This window comes from Diospyros lotus, chromosome 15, assembly GCF_014633365.1.
Source record: "Diospyros lotus cultivar Yz01 chromosome 15, ASM1463336v1, whole genome shotgun sequence".
NCBI classification, from domain to species: Eukaryota; Viridiplantae; Streptophyta; class Magnoliopsida; order Ericales; family Ebenaceae; genus Diospyros; species Diospyros lotus.
The window spans coordinates 3,245,589-3,269,035 of record NC_068352.1 but is presented as its reverse complement, the minus strand read 5'-3'; the positions used below and the strand labels follow the sequence as shown (position 1 = coordinate 3,269,035).

General features: G+C 39.3%; 1 protein-coding gene across 7 annotated transcripts in view; it reads left to right on the top strand.

Moving 5' to 3' along the window:
* Positions 1–23,447, top strand: part of LOC127791361 (protein ENHANCED DOWNY MILDEW 2-like) — a 61,179-nt gene that overhangs the window by 22,376 nt on the left and 15,356 nt on the right. For all 7 annotated transcript variants that reach the window (XM_052321183.1, XM_052321181.1, XM_052321185.1 and 4 more), the window contains 5 exons: positions 101–190; positions 276–773; positions 896–1,040; positions 1,123–1,224; positions 15,857–15,949. In XM_052321183.1, the coding sequence (XP_052177143.1) occupies positions 101–190; positions 276–773; positions 896–1,040; positions 1,123–1,224; positions 15,857–15,949 (928 nt within the window). The remainder of the gene's footprint in view (positions 1–100; positions 191–275; positions 774–895; positions 1,041–1,122; positions 1,225–15,856; positions 15,950–23,447) is intronic.

Genomic DNA, 23,447 nt, shown 5'->3' with positions numbered 1-23,447 from the left:
ATTTGTGTCCTCATTTTGCTGTTTGTTGTTTTCATGAGACTGTGCTACTAAATTTAACTATTGGTGTCTTGTTGTTGATGTTTGGTTTACTTTGAGCAAGAGAGATTGCTTTTGAAGATCACGAAGACGAGGACATCATACAAAGGGCTTGGGAAGATCTTATTCCTGATCGTATATTAATATACTGCTTGTAGGTGTTCTTACACTACCAGCTGTGATTGATTTTCTAGTCATTACCTTTCCAAACGATTCATTGTGCTTTTTGCTTTTACCAGAGAGCATGAGATTGATGATGAAATTGGAACTCCAATCAGAAACCATATAAAATTCCCATATGATGGACAAAAAAAGAAGAAACAAAAATCACAGCAAAGCTTGGAGAAAGTTCTTCAAAAGGATAGGAGTCTGCTCCCAGAAGACATCCCCAGGAAGAGAGGTCTCGTGAAATTACAGAAAGGGGTTGATTCATCTCCAACTACTGAAGTGGGTGATTCTTCCAACACGAAACTGAAAAGATTGACAGGATCTAATTCTTCAAAAAAACAAAAATTGGTCGATGCAACTAGAAAGCCTTTGAATAACATTGCCTCTAAAAAAGTCTTTAAATCCACCAAAGATGAGAGTAGGACCTCTTTGGGAGATAGGTTATTTGCCTTGATAAATTCTAGGAATGAGGATGCTTCAGATATTGAAAATAAGCAAACCAGCACTGGTAAACCTGCGGCAAAGGAGATAAGTACTTCACTACAGCTAGATGATGTTTCTAAAAAGAGGTAACTGATACAGTTGTCTATCTGGGATTTAATAGTAGGTGTTTGTTAGTTTCGTTGCTTGATTGGAAATGGAAATGCAATTGTGATTCTTTTGTTTGTGACATTTATTTCATAATATGCAGAATATTACATTTGATGAAAGATGCTACATCCTCAATATCACTGGAGGCAATAATGAAAGGGCACAAAGTACCAACAACTCATAGTTACTCATTGAAGTATATGTTTGAAAAGTTGACCTTGGGAAAAGTGGAGGGCTCTGTTGAGGTATCCTCTTTTTTGTGTGTGGCTATTCTATATGGTGGTTATGGTGGCATTTTTTTATGAAAATTCCTTTGTGCATGTGTAGGCTCTTCGCGCAGCTTTACAGAAGCTAGAAGGAGGCGGAAGTGTTGAAGACGCAAGAGTCGTGTGTGAACCTAGGGTTCTGCACCAAATAACTAGGTGGAAGGTGATTACCATTTGTTCTTTTGTCCTCCTTGATTTTAAACCAGTCCTTTTCGAATTTACTGTTAACTTAGGCATGGAATGTAGTGTGGATATCTTATTACTGCGGTCAAAGTTCTTATCACTCATTTAAATTTTACCTCTGTTTTGACCGTTCCTGTCTTTTTTAGGGCCAAGTTTTCCCCTTTTTGCCCATTCAAAGTTGTGTTGATTTGTTATTTGACAAAGATTCTATGTTTTACATTGAACCCATCTTTTTAGTGTCTACGTACAGTTCTGCATGAAATCATGTTGTAAATGGAATGTTGATACCTCTATTTCAGGTCCTATATAAGGAAATGATGGGTGTTTGACAGTCCATTGCACTGCCTCCTGTGGCTGGAATGTCTTCCTAGTTTATTCTGTAGTAGAGAACATAGAACTATCTTCTATATGCTGTTGGTCTTTTTCCTTGGTAGTTGTAATGAATGCCATCAATGATCTTCCATGTGATAATCTTATATTTTATGTATGGAAGACTATTAATTATGGAGTCCACACCTATATTATATTTTAGTGGATTATTTTATTATTAAAGATTGGCCTTGGAGCAAGCTCCGTTGCTATCTGAGGCTTGTAGATTGTAAGGAATAATTTTATGTTGTTTTCACCAAAAAGGTTTTCTTTTGTAAGAGCACAAAACTATTGAAATTCCAATGTTCCCAGTGAAACATTTTGAAACACATCAAAAGAACATTATGAATCATTGATTCCATGACATGTTTCCATTATTTGAGGACAATTACTTTTATTTATTTATTTTCATTAAGATAATATATTTAATAATCAATAAAAAATTTAAGATAAGTATTAGAAAGTTTGAAGATATGTAAATAGAGGAAATATTAAATACATAGATTTTGGAATTATATATGCTCATTCTTTGTTAGGTACCTTTTCTATATAAATGTTATCATCAAATTTTCTTTCCTTTTATTTCCCTCCCCGCTATTATTTACCATCTAGGGTTTTTTTGGTTGAACTCTTTGCATAATTAATAGTGTAACTTTTGACTTCAAGTTTTTAATATTCTTTATCCTCCATTGAATTTTATTATTAGCTGATCCCACCTAGTGGGATTAATGCTTGAGATTGTTGTTGAATTTTATTCTTAATGTTGGTGGTGTAGAAGGAAAAAAATTAGCCATTCACTAAGTACCTCCCCAACATTGAAATTTTATAGCATTTGTTTTCAAATGATTTCTTCAGTATTCTTATCTTTGTGATTTCTTTTTTGTTGGAATCTTATTCCTATTTAAATATCTAGGTTCTGTGGTTCATTTAGTTAATTTATCTCGAGTTAAAGTTACTTTCAAATTATTTAATTGTAACCTATATGTAGAAAGATGTATATACCATAAAAATCTTCAAATATTGAATTGCTAATCTGATGCAAATATCAGTTTTTGTTTCTAATTCATTTTGTACTTTCTTCAAAATTTTTAACCATTTTTCTCATGTTTCCAAAACATTTGTGAAATATTTTCAGTTTTAAACTAACTGAAACATAATCACCACCACCATCACACATGCCTTAATCTCACTTGGTGGGGTTGGCCATATAGAGCCTAGCTCTTAAATCATCTCTATACATGGCCAAAATAGTTTGTAAGGCCATTATTTCCCATGTCGTCTAAGGGTTTTTCTCCTTTTTTTTTTTAAAAAGAAAAATTATCTTTCTATCTCTTTTGTCACAGTTTTCTTTCCCTCCATCCACTCTAGACATAGGTGTCTCTTGGTTTTCTTTTCATATGTTTAATATCATTTTAATTGCATCTCTTACATAATATCTTCATAGGCATCACATTATTGTGGATGATCTCTTTTTTTTTTCCTGCCTTTTTCTTGTATAGCCTTACAACAAAGTTGATCTTGTAGCCATCCAAGAAAACTTCTTTTAATTTTCAAGAGACTTTACAATTGCATAATTAAAACTACCTGCGTGGATTGTTAGGAAGGTGATCAAAGATATACTAAGCAGTAGAGAGGATGATACAGATTGGGTGAAAGAATGAAGCAATGTAGAGAGAGATGGGTAGGGAAAAACTTGTGGTAGAATGCTGTTTGTGCATTGTGAATCTGCTTCTATTTTGATGATCTATATAATAAGAGCTTAAACGAAGAATTTATAGGTCACAAAAGTGGGAGGGTCTTGGGATTTTGCTTTGTCTAGGATAACGATGAACACAATTAGATCTTGGCCTTATCTAGGAAAAAATAGAAATGTTGTGATTAATGATCTTGAAGATCAACCTTAATCCTTGGAACTATTGGACCCTTGGACCCATTCCTATGTTATATGGACTCTATTGTTTCCCCTTATGCACCCATGTCCATGTCACGTCATAACGGCTTGGGTGACTTACTAGTGAGGGTAGTTATAAATGATGTGACTTGTACCTAGAGAAGGCTTATGCAATTGTACTCTTTTTAGTTTTGGCAGGATTTGGGATGTAGGGATTCAGTATATAAAGGGATGATCCCATCTGCCTAGAGGCATTTGGAAATTCAATCAAATTAATCTAGATTCCCCCCCCCCCATTTCCCTCTTTGTTTCTCCCTTTTCCTTACTAAATTCTCTCGATTCACACTCGATCAGTGAGAATTCAGTGTCAGATCAAAGATTTGACAAATTAGTATTAGAGCTCGACCCTAGCTAATGAGAATTTGGTGGAATTTCCATGGCGGAGGGGACACAAATGAAGAATTTGGAGTCACAATTACAACAGTTCAATTCAACTATCTCGAATCTACAAGCTCAAGTGGAATTGTTGGAGATCAGATCAACTAGGAACCATGTGGCAATCATGGCGATGGATAGGAAAATGGATAATTCCATGGAAGGCTTGGAAAGAAGATTGGATGGAGCGATCTCACATATCAAAGAGGAGGTAGGAACCCAGATTTGAGATCAGCTCCAGAGTTTCATAGTGATGTTTACTCGACAGAATTAAGTAAGAATCTCCCTTGATTTTCCTCCTAGAGAGAGGGCATAACCAATCTTAACCAGACATGGGGTAGGTAATGCGAATGCTCGCTCCTCAGAAATTGAGGTGGATCTAGCAGAAGTAGAGGAGAATGTGGTGGAACGATGGCATAAGGGACTGGCTATTCCAAATCAGCCGAGGTTTTTGATTCCTAAATTAGAGATCCTTATGTTTGATGGGGTTAATCCATGATGGTGGGTGAGGAGGTGTGGACGGATGTTTAATTGGTATAATGTGCCAGAAACACACTGGTTGGCTCTGGCAGCTGCTTATTTTAATGATACCGGGGATGCCTAGTATCAAGGTTGGTCGAAGGTAAAGGGGGAGTGTCCATGGGAAGAATTTGCAAATAAGTTGTGAGAAAGATTTGGGGACAGAAATAGGATGGATGTAGTAGAAGAATTTAACAAACTTAAGCAAGAAGGGGGAGTACAATCATACCAAGTTCGGTTTGAGGAGCTAAAGTTCCTTATGCTCAATCTTAACCCACACCTCTCTGAAGCATACTTTGTTTCCAGCTTCGTGAGCGGATTGAGTGAGGAACTTAGACCCATGGTGAAGATGCTACAACTTGGAACGGTGGAACAAGCAGCTGAGATAGCAGTCGAGGGGAATGATCATTGGTACTACGTCACAAGCGAATAAGGGGTATGGAAGGAAATGATCAGGGTGAACCAAGGATAAAAACGGTGATGATTCCCACCCTTGCTAACCCTACAATAGTGCAGGGTGGAAGGATGATCGAACAACAGGCAGAGCTGTGTTTCAAATTTGGAGACCGGTACTTCCCTGGACACCAATGCAAGAGGCAATTGCTCTTGCTTGAAGGGGAGGATGGAATTGTGGTAGAGGAGGAGGAAATAGAAGAATCGATGGAATTGGAGGGGGAGGACAATGGGGAGATCTCCCTACATGCTCTCAAAGGGTTAGCCAACAATAAATTTGCCAAGGTTGAAGGGAAGGTACAAGATTGTAGCCTTATAATTTTGATTGATAGTGAGAGTACCCACAGTTTCTTGGATGAAAATATGGCTAAGAAATTAAATTGTAGACTCATGAGAACCCAACCATTGACAATCACTGTGGCTAATGGCAATAGGGTGTTGAGTAATTCAGCTTGTGCAAGTTTTTGCGGGGAGATGCAAGGGGAGTTGTTTGAGGCTACCTAAGGCTTCTTAAACTAGGGGGTTGTGATGTAGTGCTGGGGGGTGGATTGGATGAAACACATGAGTCCAATAAGTTTTGATTTCAACAGGATAGAAGTGACTTTTGAGAAGGAAGGTAAGAAGCTGACACTTACTGGCAACAGGGAGATCGGAACTTGTAAGATGTTCATGGGGAAGAAACTTCAAAAAATGGTCAAGAACAAATGTGTTAGGACCCGAGGATTGGGCCCAACTCGGTTGGTAATTAATAGCAAAGAGAGAGAACAAGAGAGGGAATACTGAAAAAACTTCTTCTATTCGATACCTTCTGCTCTACACGAACAGTAGTTATACAATCAATCCCTAACAGAATAACCATAATTGGTTATGGCCAGCTTCCCGCCGTATAGCTCCTAACTAACATACAATGTAAGCTTTATTCCCTAACTACCCTTAGGGTCGTGACAATTGCCCTTCCCTTCAATCAATTCTAGTCCTCAAGAATTATAATAGTTCGGCAGCCCTAGGAAACTGCTGCAACAATTCTAGTAAATTTTCCCAAGTAGTATGCTCTGGTGGCCGATTAGTCCACTGAACTAGTACTTGTGTAATAGGTAAACTGCCTCGGTATATGATCCGTCTCTCAACAATGGCGCGAGGCTCCACCTCCTCTTCCAGCTGCTAGGCTATTGGAGGTAATTCTGTGCTGACATTGGCTAGGGGCCCTTTAACTGGCTTGAGTAATGAAACATGGATAATAGGATGAACTTGCACTCCTTTTGGAAGCTGCAACTGGTAAGCCACTGTTCCCACCTTGGCCACAATAGGAAATGGTCCAAAATACTTAGGGCTCAGCTTGGAAGCTAGAATTGTGGTGTAAGGCTATTGGAGGAAACGTTTGACCTTCAGATAGACCTGCTCTCCCACTTCAAACGATCTTTCAGTCCTTCTTTTATCTGCCACCTGCTTTATACAATGCTTCATATGATTCTGGGCAGTGGCTAACTCCTTCCTTAGAATAGTTATTAGCGACTGCCTTTTTGAGAAATACTCGCCCACTGCTGCCATAGTAGGATTAGGGCCTAAAATTGCAGGTAGGAGGGATGGTTTGTACCCAAACATGGCCTCAAAAGGACTCCTCTTAATGGTACTATGGTAACTAGAATTGTACCACCATTGAGCTAGGCCTAACCACTTATTCCAGCTCCTAGGTTTTGTGAAACACATGCAACGCAAATAGGCTTTGACACACTGATTTACCCGCTCCATTTGTCCGTCTGTTTGGGGATGGTATGCAGTTGACATATGCAACCTGGCACCCAATTTTTTGAATAATTCCTGCCAAAGCGACTGGTAAAAATGGTATCCTGGTCATATACGATGGATTTGGGCACCCCATGGATCTTGACCACCGAATCTAGGAAGACTCGCGACACCTTTGCTGCTGTAAATGGGTGAGCTAAGCTGATAAAATGGCCGAATTTAGTCAGCCGGTCTACTATCACTAGTATCACATCCTTCCCCTCTGATCTAGGTAAGCCCTCCACGAAATCCATTGATATTTCCTCCCATGCTTGCTTCGGAATTGCTAAGGGCTACAACAACCCAGGGTAAGGGACCTGTTCATGTTTACACTACTGACAGATCTCATATGACAGCACTAATTGTAACACATCTCGTTTCAATCTTGACCAAAAGAAGAGCTGCTTCACCTTTTGATAGGTGACCCTTACTCTCAAATGTCCCCCTATTGGTGAGCAATGTAAGGCCTTCATAATCTGCTCTTTAAGCGTTTGGTCCTCTCCAACCACCAATCTGCCTTTGTAACGAAGCACCCCCTTAGTTAAAGTATATCCCTTAGGATTTCCTTGCTGTCCTACTAGTTGCACTGCTAATTGGGCCACCCTCTCCTTAATCCATTATGTGGTGTCATAACTTCGTATCAACTCTTGAATCCACATAGGCAGAACAATAGATATTGCATGACAAGTGCCCTTCTCATCCCTCCTTGACAATGCATCCACCACCACGTTTTCTCTACCCTTCCGATATTGAATTGTAAAATCTAACCCCATCAGTTTGGAGATGCCTTTTCGCTGTAATTGTGCGTGCAATCGTTGCTGTGACAAAAATTTAAGGCTTTGTTGGTCTGTTTTTATCACAAACAGAAACCCTTCCAAGTAATGTTGCCATCTCTCTACTGCTGCCAATACCGCTAGTAGTTCTTTATCATAGACACTCAATCCTAGGTGTTTTGGAGCTAAAGCGTGGCTAATGAATGCCACTGGTCGCTCTCCTTGCATCAGTACAGCTCCTATTCCCTTGTCACAAGCATCCGTCTCCACTGCAAAACCTGTAGTAAAATCTGGCAATGCCAGCACTGGGGCCTTAGTCATAGCCCTTTTAAGCTGAACAAAAGCAGTTTCAACTTTAGGGTTCCATCGAAAAGCATATTTCTTAAGTAATTCAGTTAGGGGTTTGCTTATTATCCCATAGTTCCGAATAAACTTTCTGTAATACCCTGTCAACCCTAAGAATCCCCTCAATTCTTTTACAGTTGTTGGTCTTGGCCACTCCACCATGGTAGCCACTTTAGCTGGATCTGTCCTTACTCCCTTTTTCGACACAATATGGCCCAAATACTCCACTTCAGTGTTGTAAATCACTTGTATTAGATTAGCTTGTATATCTTGAGGGAGTCGGTTTTGTCTTTCTGCTGTTAAGGTTTTTGTATATCACTTGTTTTATTCTAGAAGGTTTGTTTCTAGAATGGTTAGTTAGCAAGTTTGTTAATCGGTCAGTTAGTTGTAACTGCCGATAGATTGTTTTTGATAGCATTCTGTTACTGCCTCTATGTTGTATAAATAGAGGTCGGGTGTTAGCTTTAGATGTATGCTTTTATTCTGTCTTGGGAAGAGAGAAAGAGAGGAGTATGCGTTGGTTTATACCGAAATACTTAGAGGGTATATCTTTGTAGTTTGGTAGGGAAAACTCTCAGCAGTTCTGTGTATAAGGCTGGAGAGATAGATTAGTGCGTGTAATCCTTTCCAAGTTCATTCAAGATAGTGAAGATAAAAGCGCCTAAGGGTAGTCTGGATGTAGGTCTTGCAAAAGGCCGAACCAGGATAAAATTCTTGGTGTTCTTGATTGTATAGTTGTTGATCTGTTCTCTGATTTACCGAAAATCTTGTGTGTGTTTCGAGTGAGTGATTCAGGGAGTGTTTCGGTTGTGATTTTAGAGTGTGATTGAGTGATTCGGAGCTGGGGATTATTCCAACATTCAGTTTCAGCAAAGGCACATTTAGATAACTTGACATACAATTGATGAATCCTAAGGATTTCAAAAGTAAGGTTAAGGTGAGCAACATGTTGTGTCAAATCAGGGCTATAAATGAGGATGTCATCGAAAAAAACAAGGATGAACTTCCTCAAATAGGGCTAGAAGAGTTGGTTCATTAAAGATTGGAAAGTAGTGGGTGCATTAGTTAACCCAAAGGGCATGACAGTAAATTCGTACAGCCCTTGGTGTGTCCTTAAAGCAATTTTGTGGATGTCATTAGGTTCCATTCGGATTTGGTGGTAACCAGATTTGAGATCCAGTTTGGAAAAGACCTTGGTCCCATAGAGTTCATCTAGTAAATCTTCAATTAAGGGTATAGGGAACTTATTTTTGACAGTGTGAGAGTTAAGTTGCCTATAATCAATACAAAATCTCCATGTACCATCTTTCTTCTTAACAAGAAGTACAGGAGAGGCATATGGGCTTTGGCTGGGACGAATTATAGAGGTTTTCAACATAGAATTGACTTGTTTTTCTATTTCAGATTTTTTGGATGGGAGAGTATCTGTAAGGTCTAATATTAATAGGGTCTGAATGTGGTTTCAAAGGAATGGAATGATCCAAAGAACATTGGGGTGGTAAGGAATGGGGCTCATCAAATAAGTCCTTAAAATCCATCAAAAGTAGGCCCAAGGTATCTGAATTATGTACCTTCTTAGACATTTGAGCTTCAATGGTCTGATTCGCTAGCTGTTGACCATTATGGGCTTGTCGTCCTCTTGCACTGCCACAACTTGTATAGAGTATAGTTGTGCTATCTGTCTTGTTTTAGTGAGCATCATCTTGTGTAGCTTGCTGCCCTTAATCAGTCTGCATTCACCTTGCTCCAGGCTGCCCAACAAGGTAAGCCTCCTACCTTCCACCTCCCCAGTCACCTCCAACTTATTGAAATCTAAAGTTAAGGGACTAACCGTCTTCATCCAGTCAACCCCGAGGACTATATCGCATCCTCCCAGCTCCAAAACTCTGAGGTCAGCCACAAAATCTTGATCCTGCATCACCCATTTGAACCCTCTGCATTTGTAATGGCTGAATATCCTACTACCATTAGCCACTGTTACAGATAAGGGAGTAGTTGCTGTTAAGGGCCATTTCAAACTTTTGGCTGTAGTTTCACTAATAAAATTGTGGGTGCTCCTACTGTCAATCAACACCATTAGTCTTGTTTTCCCCACATGACCTTTTACTTTAATAATTTGCCCCATGGGGCTGCCTTTTAAGGCATGAAACGAAATCTTGCCCCCTTCCTCATCTTGTAATTCCTCTGGACTCCCCTCTTCTTCCTCCATCACTGCTTCTTCTTCTTCTTGATCCCCTTCCATTTGCATTATCTGTTTCTTACATTGGTGCTCAAAGCTATACTTGTCCCCACGCTTGAAGTAGAGCCCTAGCTATCGCCTTTGTTCCATAACCGTATTCTTAGGCCCATGAGGATTGTAGGCCCCTTTAGGTGTTCCTTAAGTCACTAAGGGAGTCATGGTCTTGAAATTACCCCCACCCGATTGGCCATTTCCCAATCCTGGTCTCAGGGGCACCTTGTGTTTCTTGAAAATTGCTTCCAATGTTAACTCCTGGAGCCTCGCTTTTTCCACTGCTTGACTTACAGTCGCTGGCATCATCATCTTCACCATTGGGTGAAGCTCATCCCTCAATCCTCTAATAAAGGTCGAGACTAGGTATTGCTCCGTTAACCCCAGTTGAGCCAAGCACGGAATGGCTCTCAATTCCTCAAACCTTGTTTGGTATTCCACCACTGACCCTTCTTGTCTTAGTTTACTGAACTCTTCAATTACATCCCCCATACTTCTTTCCCCAAATCTTGTGCATAGCTTTTCCACAAAAACACCCCAATTCCCTTCCTGATCGTGATCTTGGGCCCACCCTTGGTACCAACAATCAGCCGTATCGTTTAGATAGGCTGTGGCCTTCGTAACCTTTTGCTCCTCTGATACCTTATACAACTAGAAGAATCTCTCACAACGCCTCACCCACCACCTAGGCTTAGTTCCTTCAAACATAGGGATTTCTAATCGTGGGCTAGGGGTATGGTTATGAGAATTATATGGAGGGGTTCGCACCTGAGTTTCTTGATTTGACCTCGACTCCTCAGCCCTTAGCTGGTCTCGATTAGGTGCATGATCCTGGGTTGACAGTAAAGGTTCTGAATTTCCCCTAGGAGGAAACTTCGGTGACAATCGGAATTGCGTCAAGGACGATAAGATGCCCAAGACGTTGTTCGGTCTCTGCTCGTATTGTTCCAAAGCCTCACGGGTTCTTTCTGAATCCCCTTTTATCTCGTCCTTCATCGCGACCAATTCCTCTCGCGTTTGAGTCATCGCCTCTTGAGTCTGGTGCACCTCGAACTCCATCGCCTCCATCCGCGCTTCCATCTGTCGTGTTCGTGTTCCTTCGGCCATTCGTTCCAATCTGTCTGCCTTCGCCCGTCGCAGGCCTCCAATCACCCACAGTCGGTTCGACCGGCTCTGATACCATAATGTCAGGACCTGAGGATTGGGCTTGACTCGGTTGGTAATTAACAACAAAGAGAGAGAACAAGAGAGAGGGAATACTGAAAATACTTCTTCTATTCGATACCTTCTGCTCTACACGAACAGTAGTTATACAATCAATTCCTAATAGAATAACCATAGTTGGTTATGGCCAACTTCCCGCCTTATAGCTCCTAACTAACATACAATGTAAGCTTTATTCCCTAACTACCCTTAGGGTCGTGACAAAATGGGCCCAAGTTACCCAACTATTCTCCATTCAAACTATTATGGAGGTGATAGAGGAGAGTATGGGGCAGGAAGGGAAGTTACAACTAGCCATCAACACTCAAACTTGGAACAACTTGGAGGTACACCAATTACACCTGCTTAATATACTCTTGGCTAAATTTGAGGATCACTTTGAAGAACCTAACTCCCTACCACCTAAGCGATCTTTCAATCATTCCATCTACCTTAAACCCAACTCAGAGCCCATTAACGTTAGATCTTACCGTTATCCTCAAACCGAAAGACAAAGATTGAAAAGATGGTTAAGGAAATGCTGCCAAATCCTTAAATAGACTCAGTTATCAAATATGAGATTTGACAGTGGACTCTTCTGAAATGGAGGAAGAGCAATTAGAATTGGCAAAAGAGAAGAACCGAGAGAATTTGAGAGAGAGAGAGAGAAATTTGTAAAAGAGAGTGAAAAAATGTGGAATAATCCTCGCATGATCCCCATCATCTCGAGATTTTATAGGTTGCTCGATTACAATGTAGAGAGTTCTTCTAAGTAACTAACTCTCTGCTATTAGTACCCAAGTGGCCATGTATAACTTGGGTCCTAATTACCATCATATCGAACTCTTAATTACAATCATACCCAACTACTAATTACAATGGTGCCCTTGGGTTGTGACACCAGTCAAAGCCCCTATGCATCCCCTGTCCTACTTGTCAAGAAAAAGAACACATCATGGCGTTTCTGCATTGACTATCGTTAACTCAACGCCTTGACCATCAAAGACAAGTTTCCCATACCAATCATTGAAGATTTGCAAGATGAGCTAACGAATGCTACAATTTTCTCCGAGCTAGACCTACGTTCAAGCTATCATCAGATTCAAATGAAATTAGATGACATCCCCAAAACTGCTTTCAGAACCCATCATGGCCATTACGAGTTCTTGGTGATGCCATTCGGGCTCACCAATGCCCTTGCCACATTTCAATCCTTAATGAACCGAGTCTTTGAGCCATTCCTACGCTAATTTATCTTGGTTTTCTTTGATGACATACTCACATACTGTCGAACCTTTAACCAACACCTAGATCACCAAAGGGCTACATTCGAGATTCTCATGTCTAACCAATTGTATATTAAGAGGTCGAAATGTGCCTTCAATCAAGGGCAAGTGGAATACCTTGGGCATGTTATTTCTGGTGCAGGGGTGAGCACCAACCCAAGGAAAGTGGCAGCAATAGTGGCATAGCCGAGACCTACTAACATAAAGGCATTGAGAGGATTTTTGGGGCTGACTGGATACTACAAGAGGTTTGTGAAACATTATGGAATCATAAGCAAGCCTTTGACGGAATTGTTGAAGAAGGATGGGTTTAAATGGCGTCCTGAAGCAAAAACAACTTTTATACAATTAAAGGAGGCTATGAGCAAGGCACCAGTGATGGGATTGCCGGATTTTGGTAAACCCTTCATCTTGGAGATCGATGTTTGTAGCATTGGGTTGGGGCGATTCTGATGCAAGAGGGAAGGCCTTTGGCATACCTTAGCCAAGCCTTATCCCCCATACACTTGGGATTGAGTATCTATAAGAAAGAGATATTGGTTGTCTTAATGGCTGTGGAGAAAAGGGGGCACTACCTGGAGGGGAGTTAATTCATAATTAGAACGAATCATGAGAGTCTAAAATTCTTGTTACAACAGAGGCTTCATACCCACTTACAAAGGAAAGGAATGGCTAAACTAATTGGCTTGGATTACATCATACAATATAAGAAGGGAAGAGAGAATATGACAGTTGATGCTCTGTCCAAATGCCATGAAGAAGGATCCTTAGCCGCTATTACAGTCATAACTCTTGATTGGTATCAAGAGGTGGTGACTAGTTATAAAGGAGATGAGAAAATTAAGGAGTTATTGGAACAACTGATATTGGACTCCAATGGGAAGCCAGGGTACACACTCACCAAAGGGGTGATTCGATATCATGGAAGGTTGATGATTGGGAACTGTGAGCCACTTAAGAAGAAAATACTGCACTCACTCCATGAATCCCCCTTGGGGGAACACTCGGGAATCCAAAACACATATTATAAGGTGAAACAATTTTTCTATTGGCCCCAACTCAAGAAGTTATTGATAGACTTTGTAATGGCTTGTGACACATGTAGGAGGTGCAAATATGAGATTGTGGCTTCCCCGAGTTTGTTGCAACCCCTGGCTTTACCTGCACAGGTGTGCGATAGCATGACAATGGATTTTATAGATGGGCTGCCTAGATTTGAGGGCAAGGATTGTATCATGGTTGTGATAGATCGATTCACAAAGTTTGCACATTTCTTAAGCCTCACTTGCCCAGTGGCAAGAATTTTTTTGGATCAAGTGGTGAAGTTACATGGGATTCCCCAATCTATAATCTCTGATAGAGATTTACCTGCTTGTTTTAGCAGGAGGTGATGTGATCACTGGGAGTTAAACTCAAAATGTCCATAGCCTATCATCCCCAAACGGATGGGCAGATAGAGAGGGTGAACCAGTGTGTAGAGACTAGAGAATTACCTACGATGCCTATGCTTCTTGGACCCCAAGAGTTGGCACAAGTATATATCACTTGCATAATGGTGGTATAATTCCAGCCACCATAGTTTGCTCAGAAGGTCCCTATTTGAAGCTTTATCTAGCTACAAACCCCCACTACTTCCCGTAGTGGGAGAGGATACTACAATAGCTACAGTGGAGTCTTACCTAGAGCAGAGGCAATGAGTCCTACATCAACTAAAGAAAGAGTTGGCCATGGCTCAAAATTGCATGAAGCAATTTGCAGAACGAAGAAGAAGTGAAAGGGAGTTCACTGTAGGGGAGGAAGTCTATCTGAAAAACTGGCCAGCCCATCTTAAGGCTATCGCACAAGGGCAGGACCCCAAGTTGAGTCCAAGGTACTACAAATTGTTTCCTATACTAGCTAAGGTGGGAATTGTGGCTTATAAACTTCAGTTACCAGATGATTCATAGATTCATCCTGTCTTCCATGTCTCTTTGCTCAAGAGATCAGTGGAAACACAGTTGGTGAACCCTATTTTACCCCAAATCACTAAGGAAGAAGATGTTATTGCAGTGCCGAGCACTATATTGGACTGGAGGGTCATATACAAACAGGGAGCCCCTATCATACACATATTGGTATAGTGGTCCGATCTTCACCATGATAATTATACCTAGGAATATTTGCCTGATCTACTCAGGCAATTTCCACAAGCTACCAACCTACTAAGCATTTCTTGAGAACAAGAAAATTTTCAAGCACAGGGGAATTTGTCATGTTATAACGGCTTGGGTGACTTACACATGAGGGTAGTTATAGATGATGTGACTTGTACCTAGAGAAGGCTATATGCAATTGTACTCTTTTCAGTTTTGGCTGGATTTCAGGCGCGGGAATTCAGTATATAAAGGGCTGATCCCATCCGCCCAGAGGCATCTAGAAATTCAATCGAATTAATTTGGATTTCTCCCTCACTGTTCTCTCTCTCCCTCTCTCCCTATGTCTCTCTCTCATTTCCCTTTCTGTTTCTTCCATTTCCTTACTGAATTCTCTCTTATCACACCTGATTTGTGAGAATTCAATGTCAGATCAGAGATCTAATAGTCCACTTCAAATGACAAGGCTAACAGTATGAGACGCCTGACACCTGTACCCATATTATATACTTGGATAAGCTCCCCTTTAATACTAAAGAAGTTTTCAAACCTCTTAACATGGATAAGATATAAAAATATCATATTTTCTCAAATTTTCATTAATTTGAGTACATTGCTAGACAATACTATCATCTTATTCCAGAATATTATGCAATGAGATGGTGAAACAAGTATTGCTTGGATATAATATTAATGAGATATGATTCCACTCATAAAGCTAAACAAATGTAATAGTAGACTTAGACATGTCGATTTCAAACTTTTTTCCCAAAGTGTAAGATGTATGCGAACGTTTTGATCAAACATGTAAAGTGCATGTCCTATCTGGCATGCATACATTTGGGAATATAATGGAGTTTGCGGTCCCAAATCATGAAAGCAACCTCTCTATTTGTTGGCTACCCTTCCTAGAACATAGTTCAAGTGTTGTGACTGGATGCAAATTTTTGAGAGAACAGGTCCTCATATGTTGTAAGTATTACATTTGTTGCACTAGTTTATGGAAGTAGATTATTGAAACTCTCCCAACTTTCATGAGTGTTAATAGCTGCAAAAGACTTCCCTGGCGTATTTCCTGCACTATAGTTATTTGCATCAGCATGCACAAGGTTCTAAATAAGCCATATCATCTTTGGCATATGCTTATTGATATTTGATATCTTATATGGATTTTATTTTGTTAATTTGTCACAGAGCAAGCTAAAAGTGTACCTTGCACCATTTCTCTATGGCATGCGTTATACGTCCTTTGGACGACATTTTACAAAAGTGGACAAGTTGAAAGAGGTTAGTCATTGCGTTTGATCCTTTTGTGCAAACATTTACATGCTGATAGATAACTCTTCTCGTACAGTAGAGCTAACTAAGAATTGTTTCCAACAACTCATTAATCTGAGATTCTTGTAGAAAGTGCAAGTCCATATGACTATACGCTACTGAATATGTTATATATCTAGAAGAATACATGAGTACATAAATTTACATAAACATCCACATACTAATACAATTATATCCACTATATGCTAACACTCATGCTCAAGCTGGAGCATATTTATAATATGCTTGAAGCTTATTGATTTGGTAAACGTGTCAGCTAACTAATCATTTGAGTTAACAAAAGTAGTAGTTATATTTCCTTTAAAGTATCTTTTCTCTAAAATAGTGATGGCCAATTTCTGTGTGTTCGGTACCCTCATGAAAGAGTGGATTAGAAGAAATGTGTGAGGCTACCTGGTTTTCACATGAGTTGCATCACAAATGCTAAAGCTAGAGCTATTATTCAGCTTCTGCACTTGACCTTGCAATTACACTACGCTTCTTATTTTTCCAAGAGATTAGATTACACTGGCAAGAATACAACATCCATAAGTTTAAGTGCTTGTTGAAGGAAAGCCTGCAGCCTGCCACATCTGTGTAGCCAACAATTTGAGAATGTCCTTTGTCAGTATATAATAGACCTTTGCTTGGTGCTCCATTTCCAAACCATAGCATCCCAATGACTATCACATGGTGAATCTAGAAACTGGCTAACAACTCTCGCACAAGTGGAAATATCAAGTCAAGTTACCGTGAGGTAGTTTAATTTTCCAACAAGTTTCTGATATCTGCCAGGATTTGATAACAACTCCCCCTATCTTAGTAGAAGTTTGATGTTGGGATCCATAGGAGTATCAATAGGTTTGGATCCTAACATTCTATTTTCTTGTAGTCTGACTAAAGCATATTTCCCCTATGAAATACTCCTTTGACTTAGTTACTTCTATTCACAGAAAGTATTTCAATCTGCCCTAATTCTTGGTTGAAAAATGATGAAACAGATGTTTTGATTAATCAATTTCCCCTGATTATCCCCAATAATGGCTATGTAATCCACATATTTAATCAAATAGATACAATAATGTTTTGAAGTATGATGATGGAAAACATCTGTTTCAAACCAAGCATGTGAAGACAGTTTCAAACGGTATAGTGACTTGCATAAACAACACACTAAACTAAACTACCCTTGAGCAACAAATTTAGATGATTGCTCCATGTACACTTCCTCTTGAAAATCACCATTCATAAGAGGTTTGTTGTGACCAAGTAGGGTTGGCCCTGAGATTTTAGGGGCCCTAAGCGAAAGTTTATATGGAGTCCTCTATATTTAAAAATAAAATTACATGTAACGAATACGAATAAATTTTTTTTACTATATAAAAACATTCAAAGTTACCACAATAATAGTTTAAAATTCACAATATTTCACTTTAAATTTACTCTTCTAGCATATTTAGATGAAAAATCAACACTTAAACTATTACAATCAATTTGTTCCAACATATGTTTTTCAATAGACATCATTGCCAATCCATTCAACCTTTCTTATAAAATTGTTGACCGAAGGTAAGATTTAATCAACTTCAACTTTGAGAAACTTCGTTCTGCAGAGGCAACTATAACTGATATGGTTAGAAGTATTCTATATGCGATCCACACATTCGAAAAACAACAATCCATCGTCTTCATGTAGTCTAACACTTCAATTGCCTTCTTGGTCTCTTGTGGCAAACATCTCACAACTTCTATCTCACAATCGATTTGTTCCAACATATGCTTTTCATAGACACCATTGCCAATCCATTCAACATTTCTTGTGACATTGTTGACCAAAGGTAAGATTTTATCAATTTCAACTTTGAGAAACTTCGTTCTGTAGAGGCAATTGTAATTGGGTATGGTCAAAAGTATTCTATATGTTGTCCACACATTTGGAAAACAACAATCCATCGTCTTCATGTAGTCTTAACACTTCAATTGCCTTCTTGGTCTCTTCTGGCAAACATCTCACAACTTCAAGCTCAGAGAATAACTCTTGTCCATCAGTATCCGTTTTGTGCCTCAAAAATTCTTCTAGCTTATCACATGATCTCTTTAAACAATTATCATCTGTAGAATATAATTTTTTCAAATCAAATAGAAATCCAAAAACATTTTCATATTCTTGAAGTTGTTCAAACCTACACTTAAGCAAAGAAAGAGCTTGATTAACTACATATAAGAAATAATCAACTCTAAAAGATTCTTCAGCTGAATGTGTTATCTCATCATTGACATTTTCATCAAATTGCTTCTTTCTATAAATAATACGTTTTTCTTGAAAAGTAGGTTCAATTTCCATTTGAATAGCAATAATCATGTCAGATTCAGTTTCTCTTTAGGTTTCAACAAAAGAAATGAGTGCTTTCAAGTGACTTATAGCAATATCAATGACCATATTGTTACTTTGCAATATTTTGCTTACTCTATTAATAGCAGACAATATATTATACCAAATAACCATGTCAAACAAGAACTCAAAATCCATAATGTCATGTAATAGACTTTTAGCATCTCGAAATGCCTTAGGGTCATCACATGCTTCCATCAAGTGAGTTAAAGCTACTTTTATTTGTGAAGTTTGGAATCTTATTGCTTTAATAATTTCAACTCGACTTTCCCAACGTGCTTGTGATAGTGGCTTAAGTGTTAGGCCTTCCACATTATCTTGCAAAACTTTCCATCGCTTTGTAGAAGATGAAAACAATATATATAAGCATTGCACAATTCCAAAAAAAAGATTTGACCTTTATGCAGGAATTTGCCATATCACATAGTGCAAGATTAAGAGTATGACAACCACACGGAGTGTAAAAAGCCCTTGGATTTACTTCTAATACTCTTTTCTGTACACCTTTATGCTTTCCTTTCATATTAGAACCATTATCATAAATTGAGGCACAAAACGGATACTGATGGACAAGAGTTATTCTCTGAGCTTGAAGTTGTGAGATGTTTGCTAGAAGAAACCAAGAAGGCAATTGAAGTGTTAGACTACATGAAGACGATGGATTGTTGTTTTAGGGTTTAGGGTATTCTCTGAGCTTGAAGTTGTGAGATGTTTGCAAGAAGAGACCAAGAAGGCAATTGAAGTGTTAGACTACATGAAGACGATGGATTGTTGTTTTCCAAATGTGTGGACAACGTATATAATACTTTTGACCATACCCAATTATAATTGCCTCTGTAGAACGAAGTTTCTCAAAGTTGAAATTGATAAAATCTTACCTTTGGTCAACAATGTCACAAGAAAGGTTGAATGGATTGGCAATGGTGTCTATGAAAAACATATGTTGGAACAAATTGATTGTAATTGTTGATTTTTCATCTAAAAATGCTAAAAGAGTAAATTTAAAGTGAAATATTGTGAATTTTAAACTATTATTATTGTGTTAACTTTGAATGCTTTTATATAGTAAAAAACTTTTATTCGTATTCGTTACATGTAATTTTATTTTTAAATGTAGAGGGCCCCACATAAACTTTCGCTTAGGGCCCCTAAAATCTTAGGGCTAGCCCTAATAGTTGCATTGTGGGTGGGAACCACACCCTTCACCATTGCAATTACCCATCGACTTTTTCTGCCCCTAGTTTGAGAAGTCAATACAAAATAAGCAATGGAAACAGACTCAACTAGGGTAGTGAAGGTTGAGGACACTTGCAACAATCAAGATAAGACATCATCCATAGAAGGAATAGTCTCTCTAGCCAAAATTTGTTGGCAAAAGGGCTTAAGATCCAAGTGTTGATAGCACAAGTACAATAAAGAATTTGTCTCATTGAGTCCTATTGTTCATCAGACATAGTAGTAATAGGCATTGCTTCCTTGAATTCTTTCATAAAGACCTGAATCTGTTTAAGAGTCTTCAAATTCACAATGTTATCAACCACAATATAGAAACAAGAGATACGATTGGTGTAGAGTTTTCCTTTCTGTGCCAAAAAAAGTATTTCAAGTTTTGTAGGGCTGAAAAATATTAATTCGTTTATGATCAACAGGCTATTGAAATATACTACAAAGCTGCGCATCAATTTTCTTCCATGGAGCCTAATCAACAGCAGGATGTATCAAACTTTTTAGGTTACATGCATTTCTTGGACCTATCCCATAAAACTTAATCCAATAAATGCAGACCAAGACATAATTTTTGAACTTCGACACTAGTCAATTTTTCAACCGAGGTTCCTAAAAAAGCAAGATTAGAAATATTGGAGCTATTTGATATAGGAGCAGTGACAACACTAGAGGTATTCTAGTTGTAAACATGATGTCAGATAACAAGTAGATTGGATAGAGTTTTGACTAGGAGGAGAATAACAATAGGACAAAACCAAATAGCAAAAGAAGCAACTCAAAGAAACCCTAAAAAATGAACTGAGAGTGCAATACCACAACTAGAAAGAATACTGAGAGGTGAACACAACAACATTGCAACCAAGGAGAAGATTGAGAGTCATGCGCAAGCACGTTGCATCAAATCTGAGAATGCTATTAGGTCGGGTTGGATTTGAGAGAGAAGACTAGTGGTTGCATGCATCAGATTTGAGAAAGAAGGTTACGAGTCTGTCACACCTGTCATGAACCTAGGGTTTAGCCTAGGTTTGGATTGGAAATTGGAAGAATGAAGGGAGAATTTAGAAGAAGAATAGGGAAGAACAGAAAGTGAGGGAGGGAAAGATCGAGAGAGAGAGAGAGAGAATTTAGAGGAAGGAAAATCATACTATTCAATTATCAATTCACAACATCATCCTCTCCTCTTACAATTGGCCTTTTTGTAGGCATAGCTAGCTGTTTAACTAATTTCTAACAGCACCCATGTGCTCCTAACAAATTGCAAAATATCCCTAACAAACTATTATATCTTATTATAATAATCCCCATTTATTGCTTTTAGGGTCATGACAATTTCTCCACCTTGAAAGGTTTATTGTCCTCAAGAAACTTATTACAACCGAGCTATTGTTTCTTCATCCAATGCCCACTTTCTGTATCTGTTTAATTCCTCTTTCTTTATTTCTCCTTCTAGGCCTCTTCTTCTTCATTCTTAGGTTTCCAAGATCAATTCAAAGCATAATTTGGCCCAGAGCTTCAATAGAAGCAATCTAATCGAGTTCAAGCCCACTACAATCACCTTTTACAATAGCTGTCCAATCAAGATTGGTCTCCACTTTAAGAACATAATCAGCCACACTCAGACCGATATAATTAGCAGCTGAAACTTTGAGTCTAAAGAAAGGACTGACCATGTTCGTGACTGCCGTTAGTAGTTCTTTACCTTCCAATACAAGTAAGAGTGGCAGACCTTCATCCTTAGTTGCCTTTACTATATTCCCATTCAACCCACAGCCATGCTTTGTTGCAAAAATATCAACAACATCCTCAAAATGCAGTAATGGAGGATTGTAGGCTTGCCTTGGATGCTCATACCAAGGCTGTCTATGAGCATTAGCATTAGGAGCTGCTGCAACTTCAATTCCAGCCAATAATTTCTCAATGATTGACACCTGGCCTCCATCTCGACCTTCTTCCCTAACATGATTTATAGCTAGATTAGGCTGTGCATCACTGGGATCATCAGTTTCTTGCTTTTGTAAAGTGTGGTCTACCCCAATCTCCTCGTCCAATCTTTTTTATCTTCGGAATCCTAGGTTTTCATTGACTTGTTCGCTTCATTTACAGCACTAACTTCCTTAATATTGGCTGAAGTTTCAGTTGAAATCTCCTGATTACATGAAAATAATTCGGCAACTCCTTCCTTGTGTTTGCTGGAATTTCCCTCTTTGTGAACTTCTCTTTCAACAATTTTAGGTTGTCCCTTTGCCTTTGCTGCCCTATCAATCTGTTCATCACAAATTCTCTTTGAATAATGCCATTCAACACCAATTTCATCACTGATGTTGCATTCCTCCTTGATAGTTCTACTAAAACTGGTATACTTCTTCCACTCCATATTAGAGATAGGCAATGAAGTCGTTTCCCGCCATCTCGACTTCTCTTTCGGCTGCTCTATTTTAAGAAATTCCTCTTTGTTAAAACTTCCGTGATAATCCTCGAAATAGTCTACAGGAAAGCTGTAATGATATTTCTTAGTTAGTATCATTGCAAACTCCTGCAACATCCCACCAAATTCCTCGCTCGTATCATGTACCACACTTTTTGTTTCCTTGTCCAATTGGTTGATCCCCTTCTCATGTTTTCTGTTGTTTCCAGTTGAAAATGTAGCCTTCTTCTGTTGCCATTGAGACTCCATTTGTCTCATGTATGAATTGCTCCCCATGTTCGACTTCTCACCAACAGAACATTGCAAAGACCAAGGAGTAAAAGTCTTGTACATTGAATCCCTCATCTTCCTTCACTATCTGCTTCTAAGCAAGCACCTAGGATAAATGATTGCCTCTCAAGACTCCACTGCCTTCAATTTCTCACCCTCTATTTCAGCCGACACTCTCCTCCTCTTGCGTTAGAATTAATTCCAAGATTCAACCGAAAATCACCTAGTTGCTTCTCTGTCTTGAACGCCAAACTTCACCAGAATAGTCAGAATTGCACACTGGAATCACCTTCCGTTCTGACTGCCTATGCAACGACCAGATCTGGAAGCCCAATCGAAATCACAGGTCGTATTTCACCCTCAAAATCATGACGACCGAGATTGATCGGCTTCCTTGTTCACATGCACGCCTTCCTTCTCACTAAAAGTGAATTCAAGATCACCGGTGTAGCTGCTACCCAATCATCAACCATTGGACCAATGGAATCGCCTCAAGTCTCGCTGCCTCAATTGCGTACTTCCTTTAAACTCTCCTGCTTGAGTCGCCTAAGTCCACGACAATTGCGACTTATATCGTCGGACTGCTTCACCCTCCTAGAAAGTCGATTGATGAGAACTGATTCTCGTTGCTTCAGTCGCCGGTTATGGGCCCGGTTCTCTCTAGGTTAACTCTTCTAGAATGGTCGGAATCCCTTTCCGATCAAGGTGGGCAACTCGCTTCACCCGTACGATCAAAATTGCTTCTTAACCCAAAATTGCAGCACCATCGTGCCTTTCGATCAAGCAGCCACACCCACAGAACTCTGAACGGAATCACCTTCTGCTCTGACACTAACATGTTAATCGACTTGGGCGCAACCCTCGCTTGCTAAATTTCACAACCAATAATCAACAGCCGCTTCATCTTCAAAACTCGGATCTACTTTGCGACTCACCGCTGCGATTTGTGGAAATTAGCTGGCTTGCCATTGATTTCGCAGCTTTCAAGTCACCCGGATTTCGACACAAGGATCACTTCTATAATCGTCTACCTCTGTCGCGATCTACCAACTCTGCTTCAAATCTGAATCTCACTCACACCAAAATTCACCATTGAAATCACTGTCTTTGTCGAATTTGTTGGAGTCCACAAATCTTAGCTCAATCAATTTCGG